This window comes from Cinclus cinclus, chromosome 6 (genome assembly GCF_963662255.1).
Source record: "Cinclus cinclus chromosome 6, bCinCin1.1, whole genome shotgun sequence".
Classification (NCBI taxonomy): Eukaryota; Metazoa; Chordata; class Aves; order Passeriformes; family Cinclidae; genus Cinclus; species Cinclus cinclus.
The window spans coordinates 30,676,038-30,689,921 of record NC_085051.1 but is presented as its reverse complement, the minus strand read 5'-3'; the positions used below and the strand labels follow the sequence as shown (position 1 = coordinate 30,689,921).

At 42.7% G+C, this 13,884-nt stretch overlaps 2 protein-coding genes across 5 annotated transcripts in view; one reads left to right on the top strand and one right to left on the bottom strand.

Moving 5' to 3' along the window:
• EIF2AK4 (eukaryotic translation initiation factor 2 alpha kinase 4) overlaps positions 1–2,668 on the top strand; it is a 37,978-nt gene extending 35,310 nt beyond the window's left edge. For all 4 annotated transcript variants that reach the window (XM_062494141.1, XM_062494140.1, XM_062494138.1 and 1 more), the window contains 2 exons: positions 434–558; positions 1,814–2,668. In XM_062494141.1, the coding sequence (XP_062350125.1) occupies positions 434–558; positions 1,814–1,868 (180 nt within the window). In that variant the 3' untranslated portion in view covers positions 1,869–2,668. The remainder of the gene's footprint in view (positions 1–433; positions 559–1,813) is intronic.
• An 807-nt stretch (positions 2,669–3,475) lies between these two features.
• Positions 3,476–6,492, bottom strand: SRP14 (signal recognition particle 14). Its single transcript, XM_062494145.1, has 5 exons — positions 6,460–6,492; positions 5,980–6,052; positions 5,196–5,308; positions 4,624–4,656; positions 3,476–4,290 (listed from the first exon to the last, which is right to left on the bottom strand). Exons 1-5 carry the CDS (start codon positions 6,481–6,483, stop codon positions 4,201–4,203), a joined length of 333 nt encoding a protein of 110 aa, XP_062350129.1. The 5' UTR covers positions 6,484–6,492; the 3' UTR covers positions 3,476–4,200.
• Between the last annotated feature and the right edge of the window lie 7,392 nt (positions 6,493–13,884).

Here is a 13,884-nt window from a genome sequence, read left to right as displayed (position 1 = left end):
GTTCTGAAGCAGTGCTTGTGTGGCAATCAAAGCCCAGTAAACATTTCAAAACATTTTCAAAATACTTACTTCATCCAGTCTGTATAAATCATGGTGGTAGTTTATTACCCTTTACTTAAAAAAAAAAATACATATATACATTATCAGCTTGCATCATTCACTTCTGATCACCATTACATGACAGCATTGCCAAGCTGACACTTGCTTATGTCTTTTTAGCACTGAAACATGTTAAGAAACTGATCACTAAATTAACACTTTTTCTTAATAAATCAAGTTACACGTGTTGTTGATGTTCATAATGTTTGAAAGCTGTTTAATTAAAAAACATTGACATTACACAGTATTCAGAAGGCTGCATCCTACTGGGAGAAGTATTTCCTTCACAAAATATAAGACTGAGTATAGTTCCTTGTCAAATTTTTTTTCTTAGCTTGACGGAGATAGACAAGCTTTTGATGCTACTGTGAGACAACTGGTGTCACGATGGCCCAAGCAGAGATCTTCATATTTACAAGCAATTTGTGATGAAATTTACAGTCTCAAAATGGAAAAGAGGTAAATTTGTTAAGCTCTTATGGGTACATCAACTGCCTCAATTTCCTCTGTAATTCAAACTAGAAGATAAGCTGTTCCTAACTTGTCTTGTGCTTTCCCCTCTCTCTGAGGGAAAAAGAAACATTCAGGAAATGTATACAGTTCCTTCAGAACTATAGGACTGGTCACTAACCCTCACTTACTGATAATATGTAAATTCTTGGCCATGTAAACTCTTCATTTTTTAAAGTCTTTTCAAGAAGCTCTAGACTGCATTGCCACTTTTCTCTTCACTTGCTGCTGTGTTAATAAAAATCAATAGCAGACAGCTATGTGCAGTCAAGTATCCTGCTATACATACTACATAAATTTCTATATATGTAAAGATACATGTATGTATAATATACATGTATACTGCTATATGTATACTGCTACATAAAAGCCCTCTTTTCTGATGAGAGGGACTCAGCTTGTCTTTTTAAAACTCCTGAGCACCTTTAACTCCTCCTGCTCTGAAATACTATGATGGCAGGGACAGGTGGGAGAGTGCCCAGTTTCATGCAATCACAATGGATGTACAGTAAAGCCCATTTCTGTTTTATAAGCATAAAAATGTTTATATTCAACTCATAGTGTCCCTGCTCGATTCTGGCACAGCTGATACAGATAGTCTGGACACATCCAGTATGTCCAGTTTTAAACCTCAAGCTGTCAAACATTACATGTACTGGTCCACTTGAGACTTGAGTATTTATGCCTAACTATGGGTTTCATTTCATTTTCTTAAACCTTAGTTCTACTTGAAGGTACTACTTAACCTTTAAGTAAGACTAAAACTTTGGTTCCTTTTTCTTAGATGCAATAAAATTGCTCCAGGTTTGCTGTTTACTAAGGTAGCTTAGTATGTGATACCAGTATCAAGTGAAGCATTTTTGTTCTTCATGGGGCCTGCAAGGCTGTGAGCAACACAACCCAAATATTCCATGTAATGCTGGGTATGAATGTAATACAGTCCCTGACTATCTTCCTATCCCATTTGGGGCCTGAGCACTACTTAGCCATAACAGCCTTCACATCACTGAAGTGAAAACTGAACATGCAAGATCAATGGAAAGAGGATGAGGGGAAAATTGCAGTCACAGCCAAACAAACCAAAACTTACTGATTCTTCTACTAAATCTTTTTGCTATCTTATTGTGAGAATTTGTTACAGGAATTGCAGCATTCAAATCTGCAGTTTCAAAATTGAAAAATTCTTTTTTCCTTCCTTTTCTAGGGTTCCTGCACTTATTCTGTACAGTTACCGAGATGAATACAAGGTTTTGTTTTAGTATTTCACGTGTCTGTTATGGGATGCTTCTACATATGGACAACAGTGTTTTGTCGAGGCATTTCAAAAAGCTGTAATAATGCAAGAGAGGCAACTAGTGTCTTTTTATGTGTCCAAATTGCATTTCATGTATAATATTGCCCTGATTCTGGCCGGGACAGGGTTAATATTTGCTGTAGCTAGGAAGAAGCACAGCCAGGACCCAGAGCTTGATCTGTATCAGCTCACACCATTGCTTCTAGGTCCTTTCCAGGTGGACAACGCATGGCAGAGGGAGCAAGTGGACTCGTTCACCTTTCCTGTACCCTCTGCCGCTGGTATTGTTGCTGTTAGTGTTTTCTTATTTCACTGCTGTTTCCAGTAAATTCTTACCTCATCCTGTGCTCTTTACCTTCTGTGTGTCCCAATTCTCCAGCCACTGGCAGGAGGAGAGGGTAGTGAGTGGCACATGGAATCAAATGGAGCACTAGAGAATGACATTCCTAAACCATGATAAATACAAAACCAAATGCTTTCAAAATGTGGAAGTAATTGTTTTATAGGCAACTAAGGAGCAAGTCTGACCATAGCCACAGATAGGTATTACCATGTAGTTCTTGCCCCTTATGCTACAACAATCAGCTGTACAGGTGTAAAACTACTTTTTTTAAATGGTTTCAGAATGCCTTTTATGCAACAGTAGTGCCACAACAAGAAATGTTAGTTCTAGGATTATGAAATAATTAATTACATTTCAAAATTGTTTAAAACATTTTTGAGGAGTTTTATGTAATAAAAACTGCTGAGCCTTACTGAAACACTTATTATAAGCCTTTTGTGTGTCATTTTTGGTTGGGATTTTAACCTACTGTTTTAATTTATGTATAAAACATGGTAGATTTCGGGCTCAGAGTTGTTACAAGCCTGGCTGACTGTGCTTGTCCTGTCCGTACTTTTGAATTTAAATCAAGCAGCAGCTTCTGTGAGATAAAGACCTGATAGAAGAAAACACTTGTTTCAGACCTAAGTCAAAGACTTGCAAGAGAAACAGTAACCTGCATGTGCTTGAGGCATAACCAAAGTTTTGAACTAACTTTCTTTACCTGAGTTGTCAGATTAAGTTTGAAGCTGAAGTTATAGTATAATGGAAGTATTATAATTACCTTCTCAAAGCTAAACTGTAACACAACCCCATCAGGAAGAACGAAGCTGAGAAACTATGATTTACAGCAGTCATAACGTTGTATTCCATTTCACATCAAAACACTGGATGAATATGCAGAAATGTTAAGGATTTCTGGAAATATACTAGTATTTACCCTCCCTCCTCACTTGGTACCTTTTGTTTAAATAACTTACACTTCTTTCTCTAACTCAAATGATTGCCAATTTGCCATCATTACATTAATAAATACCTATTTTCTTTTCTTTGCTACCGGAAAGGGCAGAAAGAAGGCAAAGTTAAAACATGTAGAGGTAACTTGCAAGACAAACCAAAAAACTTCTCAGAACTGTGAAGGTTCTAACAGCAATGCCCAAAGAAGCAGCAGTACATAGTCCTAAAGGCACAGATAACTGTGCCATTCCTAGCAATTCACCACGACAAGTCACATCAGTCATTACACCCAATTCATTTCTCATTATGTTTAATAGGAGTAATTACATATTTACTTTTTACATCTGCTCATATGGAGGAAGGAAAATTCAGATCCCTGACTATACAGAAGGATGATTTTAAAAAAAAAAGTTTAGGTGACATGAGCATTTGTAAGCCATGTCTGAAGGGAACAGGACGCATAGTCCTACCCTCCCCCCACCCCAAGCCCAGGTCAGAACAGCTGGATCAGCATGGAGTGAGGGCTCTGCAGGAACTCGCTGCCTTGGGGATATCTGTACTGCATCATATAGACATGACCCTCAGATTAAGACAGAAACAGGAAAGCAGCTGTTCCTCATAATATGTTGGCACCTGCTTTCCCTCGAATTACTGAGGCTTATCTATAAAACTGGGCATCTGTCACTGAGGCTCCTGCTCCAGTCCTGTTTTGTTTCTGGTATGGTACATATGTCTTCACCCTGTGCTACCCCCCAGACAGGTTTTACACTGCAGAGTAAATGGTAGCAGTGTAAGTACAGATCAGCTGAGTGTAAAGCTATTTCAGTATAATGCTGTACATACTCCTGCCATATAACAACCTGAAGACAGCAGCTCTGCTACCAGTTCAAACAAAAGTACTGATCACATCCCACTATCCTGCTGGAAGGAAAGCCAAAGACAAATGGTAACAAAAAGAAATGGACTTTGCTTTGAGCAAGGGTCAAGTCTATTATAGTGATGGCAGCACACTGTCCCATCACTGTGTTGCTTTACTCTTCTTGGCCTTGCTTTTCTTGTCTTTCTTCTTCAAGCCATCCATGTTAGCTCTTAGCAAATTTGAATATGCCTGAAAGAACAATTATGAACCATATAAAAGAACCCCAAATACTTAAATGACAATATGCAAGAGGTAACATTTTATCTATTACTAATGGCCAATTATCTGCCTTTTCCAGAGAAGCACGCTCTTACACTCTGCACCATTAAAATACTGTTTGTAAACCAATTTACAAGGTTAGATAAAAGGACTTTTTAAAAACAGATTAAGATAAAGGGGTAGTCTAAGTTAGTTTCTGTGGCAGTTCAGCATGGAATCAACCTGTTCAGAACTGTCCAGTACTTCAAACAGACTACTTGTACTATTTACAGAAAAGGAAGATAAAAGGCACAGAAAACTTACCATCTGGAATTTATTTACCTCCTTTGAGCTCACCTACAAAAGTAATACTAGAGGTTAACCACGAAAATACTGGCTTCTATTACAGACCAAGCACCAATACATGTTTACCCACCAATTACCATCTGGTCTTTTTAGCAGCAGTTGGATCAACTTTTATCACATTCAGTGGTCAATGTGCTGTATTGTTGTCATGGGACTTGAATGACTTAGAAAACTGAAAACATTCCTTGATCAACAAAACCTTCTACAGGCTATTAATCCTTAAGTCACATGTTGTCAAATGGGAATAATGTGAAAAAGCATTCAAAGAAAGGTTTGATTCACTTCTGGACCCATAAAAATGCTGCAGTTCAGATTTTCAACTATTTCTCAAAGTAACATTTTTTCCTTGTGTCATATCACAGAGCAGAGCTAAAGTCAGCTAAAGCCTTTCCCAATCCTCCGTTCAAAGTACACACACATCAGGTTTTCAACTTTCAGTTAACATTTTCTCAAGTTTCACTTAAAATATGGAGCATTTAATCAAAAACAACAGAGACACTAATCTTTCTCACTTAAAAGCTGTCACTTACCACTGTGCTAATTTTCTTCTTTCCATCAGTTGCTCTTAGGAGACACTTATTGTCTGCTGGTTCAAAAGTTTCTACGTGGCCTTTGCGTGGAACTGGTTTTGTTCGGCCATCATCTGTATTGAAAAAGAAGTATTTCATTAAAATCAACAGGTGCCTTCTGATGTGAGATGTTAAAAATTGCTCGTGAACAGATCCATAAAAAACCCTGGAATTTCAGGCCAACTGAACTAGCACTGCTGCCAAACTGCACTTACTCTAGGACCCCGGAAGGACTTGTTCTGTAAACTGTATCTGCCAGAAAAGATGGAAGTAAATCCACCCCAAAAGGTGCTGTATGCCCCGCCCGCTCGAGCAGCGGTATGCTTTAAATGCAGGTCACCCTGCTGCCTGGATAGACGGCCTCTCCAGTAGTGCCACCTAGCTAGGAACCAGAGGAACATGAACACACAAAAACAACATCAGAACTCTCCTTTTACAGAAACTAACGATTTTCACTTACTGTTTAACAAACAAAAAGTTCCACTACTTCCTGCAGTTTGAAATACAGTCTTACTCAAAAGTTCTTAGTACTAACAGTACTAGTACTAACTATTAGTCCTACAGCTAACAGATGTAGAACTAACATAACAGTGGTACCATCAGTGCTCCAGCTGTCAGGTTTGTCACTATGACCACTCTTGTCCTCAGATGCCCTGGATTACAACTGTATCGCTTAAAATACCTGGTGACAACAGTCAGATTTATAGGAACACCTCTTTAATCCAGTAACAGACTCAAAACTTACATTTCTTCAGCGTTATGAAAACGCTCCCGGAAGTCCTGCACTTTTGGAAGAGCCTGGTAAGCTCCGTCAGGAACTGCAAGAGAAAAGAGACGCGCCCGTGGCTGGGAGCCACTACAGGAGCTCCGAGCAAGCTCTTCTCCCCGCGCAGCGCCGGCCTGGCCCGGCCTCTCTCCACCCGCGGGAGGCAGCACCGAGGAAAGGCCGATTCTCGGCGTTCCCCACGCTGAAGCTCCACGGCACGAAGTCCCAGCCGGGGCCGGCCCTACCCGCGCTCCTGACTCTGAACACGAACTCTGAGCCGCCCGGACCTCCCGCGGCCCCGACGCTTCTGCCTCGCCGAGAGAGAGTCCCTGCGGACCGCGACGCCCGATCCGCTCCCATTCCCCTCCCTCGCAGTGGTTTCCTCCCTCTCCCTCTCCCTCTCCCTCAGCGGCGGCACACACGACTCGCCCCCATTTCCCGGCGGGCCGCACCCCGCACCTGCTCGCTCTCCAGCAGCACCATCCTGCTCCGCTCCGGAAGGACCGTGTGCGCACGCGCAGCGCGGGGGCAGCGCCACGTCAGCGGCTCGGGGCGCGACGGCCCAAGGCAGCCCCGCCCCCTGCCGGGCCGGGCCGAGCGCGATTCCGGCGGCTCCGCCCGCTCCCGGTGCTTGGACAGCGCTTTCCCCGGCCCACGTGCCGCGGTGTTCGTTCCTGGGCGCCGGGAGTCGCTCGCAGGCTTCACCTGGGACCTGCCCGTCGCCCCTAATGAGGCGGGACTGGTGCAAAGGGGCCCCGCTGAGCGCGGCTGGTGGCGAAGGGCGGGATTTGAGAGTAAACGAGCCAGAGCCCTGGTTCTGTGCAAAAACAGCAGAGGCGAAAGCTCCGCCCGTCAGGGCCGGGAGAGCACTTCACACCCCTGACACCCGAAGCTCGTGAGGAGCGGATTCTGTGACGGGGGCTTTATGTCAGGCCCGTGACAGTCGGTGCGGGAGCACCCCGAAGCAGCCCGTGACTTAGTGCCTTTTCGTGTTCATCACTAGGAAAATAGATCTATTTTTCCTCCACGGACCTAACAAAAGTGGGAGATAATGCCTTACAGATTAAAAGGAAAAACTACTCTCAGGCTGATAAGTGCTTGAGTCCCTGCGGAATTCATACTATTCATTTATGGGCTCTGCTCTACGCTATAGACTGAACTAAAATACCTTCTGGGGTTATCATTCTCATGGTGGGGTTGTTGTTTCGTGTATGAAACTACACGTGATAATGAGAAAGCCTAGTCGCTCCAGAAGTGGCTTTTAGAGACCGCAATTACTAGCGGTCCTTTTGCAGATTCAGCGGGAGGCAGTAGAGGGTGCTGTGATTGCACACACAGAAATGAAGCTGCCTGAAGAACAAGGAAACAAATAGCCAAAAAGCAGGTCATTGCAAAATGGCCATGGTTTATGAAAATCTACCCAGGTATTTATCCAGGTTATTAAGGTAAATCCATTATGTTAGAGTCAAGGAAAGTGTAGAGATCGGCACTACTTTTCCCACATCGTGGGTGGTATCATCCTCCTGATGCTTTTGCACTTGTATTATTTGCAGTTGAGGAGGAAAGACTTCAGTAAAATAAATTCCATTGTTTCTCATGGCATTAAAAATCTCATTAAAAAAGGAGGAATATGTGTTATTGAAGCCTCTTGAAAACAGGCATTCTAAGGGGATTCCCTCAGTGCTGTGGTTGGAAGTACTGATAGGCCAAAGTCCTGTAGTAGTGATGTAGTAAGTGATGGTCCAGCTTGCAGTCAGTGGGCACAACAAGCAAAGATGGGTGGATGTGTGGAGTCACTGCTGACACATTCTTCCTCTCACCCTGCCTTGTTGCTGGAGAAGTTGTAACACACTCCTGACTATGAGAGGTTGTTTTGTCAGAAATCAGAGTAGGGTTTTGTTTTCAAGAGAGCCCTGAACACGGACAATGTAAGAGTGTTGCGGGTTTTTATAGGCAACTTGTGAAAGAAGAGCAGAAATGGAAAAACTAAAACAATTGCAACATACTCCCCCTTGGAAACTACGATGGTCACAGGCACTGGAAGGCAGAAGTACATTTCCACTCATGCTTGCCAAAAGAGAAGATGGGTGGTCTCACAGCTGAAACACAGGGCCTACAACTCTCACCTGAATTCTGACTATTGACTTCACCAGAGAAGTCTTGTGTTGCCATGAACTGCTCTCCTAAGTTCTCTGTCCCACAGCTCTTCATTTTAAAGGTGGAGAAACATTACATGTAGTTATCCTCTTAAACCTTTGACACAACAAAAAGCATCAATGCCTGTGGGAAGGACACTACAGAGATGTTTTTTGCTTAATCTGCCCTCTCTGTTAGGCACTACCTCTGTTGCTGAGGTGTACATTTAGGACACTGTGGCTGTCCTGGTGCCCATCTTGATGTAGCTGAGGTGTCAGTAGCAGCGTAGCTGCCACTTCAGAGACTGTACAAAGATACAGGACATCCACCTCTCCAAGCAGATTCCTTGCAGGAATCAATCTGTGACACTAAAGCTCTGGTTCTGCTGTATGCTGGAAGAAGGGACAAAGAGGAAGCTGCTGCAAAGAACTCCAGAGAATTGCATGAAGTTTATGTTTTTCAAATCTGTTATTTTATCAGCAATTTTTTGGAAAATATATTTGTCTCACTGCTAATAAAAGAAGTGGCTCCACTGAACTGCTGAATTTCTTTCCACAAGAAATAAGGAGGATTTTTTTTTTTTAATGTGTGCATGTGTGTTAGCTTATCTTCCCGATCTTTAAGTTGCTTTCATGCCAGAATGTCACAATTTAATTGGGGGAGAAGCCTTAATCACAACTTGCAAACAAGGTGAAAATGGAACATTTTTAACGATTCCTTTCCAAAAAATAGATGGAACAGGGGAATGCTGACATTGCTTTACTTTTGCCAAAGGCTGCCAACACTCTGAGGGAATAAGCTATTCAGCTGGCGAAAAAGTGCTGAACAAACACTGAAGGAGCTAAAGGGATACTCCCAATCATGATATACTTGCTTTTCACTCTATCTCCTGCCCCAGTCTGATGTCTTTCCCCTCACCCCATGCCCTCACACACACACAAAAAAAAAAGGAAAATAGAAAAAAAAAAGTAGAAAGAAAAAAAATAAGAAAAGGCAGGTTGGATTAAAACAGTAGCAAGAGGAATTGGTGGATCCTGAAGTTGGCAGGGGTATTAGTATTTTGTAACTTGATCTGTCATGTGACCAGGGCCAGGCAATAAAAATAAGTCTCCTACCAGCCCTCCTGTTTGCTCAACTTTATTATATGGTGTCAGTGGAGAACTACCTTTTTTTTTCTTTCTTCTTTTTTTTTTTTTTTTTTTTTTTGGCAAAAATTTAGCAAATGAAGCCACCTGAATCATTAAATCCTGAAGGAAATCTGGCAGAGAACTGGAGGAGGTTGTTGCTGTGCTTCCAAGTTTTCCTGGAAGCAAGCATGTACTGAAGAGAAAAGGAGAAGGTGAAATCTCTCCTAAATGTGGTGGGAGGGGCAGGAAGCAGAAAAACAAAACTATTAGAAGTAAATTAAATTCTTGATCAGCCTTAGTAGAGGTTGGCAATGACCTATTCGAATTAGGCAGCAAAGATTACTACTCGTTATGGACTGGCACACACACATATTCAGCTGCTGCACACCACAGTGAGCAAAAATGTAATAACATACTGTAAATTACAGTTTGCTCACCACAGTGCTCAAGATGAGTTAATAACAGATAATGGCCCACAGCTCACAAGTGGATCATTTTGTTAATTCTCTTTGATGTGTAAGTTCAAGAATACCACGTCAAAGTATAGGTATGCACAGGAAAAAGAGTCAGCGTTAGAGCAAAAGCCCAGTAACAGCCTTCCCCCCCCTTTACAAGTCTATCATTAGCACTGTAAAAACAGAGATGCACACCTCACTGCCTTACTGGCCTCACCAGATCTGAGATTAATAGGCAAAAGAAAAGCCTTCTAGAGCCAATATTTAACAGAGGCTGGTTGGGCAGAAAGACTATTAACCCTAGAATAGCTACCAAAACATCCCTAAGCCTTGTGTCAGGGGAGTAAAGAAGAAAAGTTTTAACAAGAGGAAAGAACAATTATTATTTTTTTCTAGTATTAGGTGGATTTCCAGCAAAGTAATCAGTTGGTTACATTTGTACAGGTGAACATCAGTCCTGAGATTGGGTCTTAACCTTCTTTATAAGTGGCCCTTGTGAATAGAAATAAATGACACACAAGGGGGCTATGACCAGAGACCTGTTGATCGAGATAGATACAGAGGCACAAAGCAGTGTTATTCAGCTTATCAGCTGGTAACCCTGAAAAAGAAAGATTCTGATTACCTTATAGATTCCAACAGAGAACTAAGTGAGGCATTTTAGAAAGGTCTTTCTGAGACCACATTATGCTACCAGAGAGCTGCTGAGTGAGAAACTTCTCCTGTTGAGAAGGCCAACTTCCAAAGAGAAGATCTCCTCAAGAAACAGGTTCCTTATGTCTTAGGAACCAATTCATTTACCCTAAGCTCTTCCCTAAGCATTTCTGTTCATTTTACTGAATCCCTCCTATTCTATTTAATATCATGTCATATTTACACATAATGAGATTCAAGATAGGTTAAGTAACCTTGAGTTCAACAGACACTGACTTTCACTGTGTAGTAGAAATGTTAACAGTGATTTATATATTGTGAGGGAGACCAGGAAATAGATATGGATACATTTCTTAAAACTCTTAACACACCATATTACTATTATAGTGCAAATCGAAGCCTGAGTGAGACACGAAGATTGTTTGTTGGAAAAGGCCTACATGGTTTTGAAGCACCATCCAGATTTTAGAAAGTTTCCCTGTCAAGGAAGATAAGGGATATATATTTACCATATTAAGTGTCTCACACATGCTTGAAGTGGTTTTGTGACAAGACCTCCTGTCACAAAAAATGGAGGGGAAAGACTGGAAGAAAAGTGTGGATGCAGAGTTGTTCATGTGTACAAGTGAAGGTGTCATCTGTACTCTCTAAGGAGACCCTGCAATGGCATGTATGTACTGAATCCTTGATTAATGCTGTAGCGCTCAGCACACTTCTGGGAACAGTGAAATTAAACAGCTAATTCATTTTACTCCCAAAGTTTGAGGAAGGGCCTAGGGACAAGAAGCAACATGTCATCATACATGTTTAGTTTGAAGGACAGAGCAAGCACAAGACAATCTCACATGCCTCCAAATCCAGTGCAAAACACTGGAGGAAAATGATCATATAAAAAAAGGACAAAGATGCAATTTTAACATCTACCCTTGTGTTTTGATAAGTCACGGTAACTTTCAGCTGCGAGTAGAGCAGAGCAGAGTGTAAGAACAGCCTGTTCTGAAGGAGCACACCTGCGAGGTGACACAGCTGAGCTGTCCCACCTGTCCCCTCCTTCTCTTGGTCCTTGGCCTGTGGCTGCTGCCACCACTGCTGGGAAGTGACACTGCACTGCACACACTGACATCAACTAGAGACTCTGGCTGTGAGTGCGGCACCATGGGTTTGTCACATAAGCGCTCAGCATGGTTTCACTTGGTCTTTGTAAGTCATCTGTGAACTCCACAAGTGCAGGATCAAGCCTGTACAACAAGATGCACCTTCTGGCTGCTCTAGAAATGGTGTTTACCAAACCTCACATCTCCTCTCTGGAGTGGAAAGAGTACATCTAGTCATCACTTCATTTAGTATGGCAGATTTTTAAGTGGACACAAAATGTCTGGTTAAGAGCTGTGCGAAGCATCAGGGAGGTAATTAACTTGGAGCTCAAGAGTAATGAGGTGACAGAGATAAGGTTGAGCATCATTTCTTTCACATCGATGTGTCCTACTTTCAGAAAGACAGAAGTGCACTTGTGAAAAATTTTCACCAGACATTCCCAGTGAGGTTACAGGATTTTTTTTTAAACTATGTATGTTTTTAAAAGATCAAAGAATATCACAATATATAAAAAACTAACACCAAAAACGAAACCAAGACAAATCAGTGGGAATTTTAAGTCAGCAGAATGTCACCAGGGAGAATAACATTGTCCTTGATATCAGAGATCACCTGGGGATGTGTACATTACAAAGGGAGCCACAATGTTATTGCTATCCTCCATTTGCAGTCTCATCAGAGACTGAGAACAGAAACCCCAGCAGTATGTATTCTCTTGATACCATGGGGTGTTGCTGTATCAGGAAGAAAAGGGTCACCTACCACCTCACCAGCACTATTTCCTGCCTCTGTTGAGGATGCCCAGCAAAGCAAGACCTGGCTGGACTGCTGGGGTTTAAGGATCACAACAAAAGCTTCAGTGCCTGTAAAACAATAATTTCTTCATAGCTCAAGTAACAATGTCCAACACAAGAACTGCACATCACAAAAAAAGGACAGTCAAGTTAGTTGCCAGATGAGTGAGGTGACAGAGACTGGCTTAGACATCATTGTTCTCGCTTCCATAAGCCCTCATTTTGGAAAAACAGAGAGTTTTAACTGTTACCGCCAGATACTTCCAGTATTATTCCCTTCTTGTAAGAGCTGCCAAGTGTACCTACTTATTCAAGATTTAGAATACAATTTGCTCTTCCTTAAACATTCCTCCAAATGTCCCGACACTTTCTAGGAACAGGGTGGTGTGGAGAGACCACTCTGCACCGCCAGCAGCTGCCCTGGGTTCGATGGGTCAGCGGCTGGAGGAAGCAGTTTCCTGTTTTGCTGGCGCTCAATGCCACTTAACAATAGGGGGAAAGAAAAAAACTGCAGGATCTAGGCATTGCAAAGCTGTTTTCTACATGAGCCGTCCGCCTGCCTTCCCCTTCTGCTCCGGACGCTCCCACCTCACACACCCATCCCCAGCTGGTGGATGGCAGCACAGGAGAGGTGGCAGAGACACTTGAGGCTGAGGTGACAAGAGCTTGAAGGTATCTCTGCCATAAGAACAGCCTGGACCTCACATAGGTGAGTCTGGAACAGCAGGCTGGATATTACTAGTTTGTGTCTTCTCTTCTGCCTCCTGACAAAGAGAAAATGAGAATCATGTGCAGTGCCTCTGGAGCTTCAGTGTCAGCAAGCATCACTTGTGCCTTCTTGCAACACCTAAAACATCTCGTCCATCATAGTCGATGGTTTTCAACACCATCCTGAGACAGCCGTTTCCAGCAGTGGTCAGTTCATTAGGGCAGGAACAGCATTGGCCGTGATTTCTCATTCTGCCTTTCTGAAACATGTCCTTCTTCTCTAGTGGTTTGCTCTGTGCCAAATCCTTAATCCACTCTTATCAGCTCATGGAGTGCTTTTACTCTCCTACTTGCCTGCTACTGCCTACACACTCAGGCAACATCCCTTGCTACCTTGACATAGTTTTGTTCTGGTGATGTCTCTCTATGTCCAAATCCTACCTCACCTATTGGCTTTGTTTATCAAAAGCTGCTTCTAAGATTAAGGGTTGGGGGGGGGGGGGGGGGTACCCCTGTAAAACAGAAGAATCTAAGCATTGTAACTGTGAGTGGAGCCACTGAGAAACAGGAAACGCAGGTGCCCAAACCGTAATCTGGGTTTGTTGCTCTCCCTGTCCCTTTATTTCTGCCTCCCCCTCTGTTTCTGAATACATGTTGTCTTCAAAGGCACACAGGGCAGCAGACAGGAGCCCCAGGCAGATTGGAAGTCACAGGCTCTTTGTTAGTGCTCAGGCTATAGAAATCCCAGGTGAGTCACCCCTGCTTGCAGGAGCAGGTAACCTAGACATTGCCAATCAAGCTCACAGAGCCTTAAATGAAATCCTGACAAGGAAATTATCAGAAGCAATGCAGATACTACAAATGCAGTTCCTTTGTTACTGCCTGTAGCCTTAAAAACTTCTGTGACAACTGACC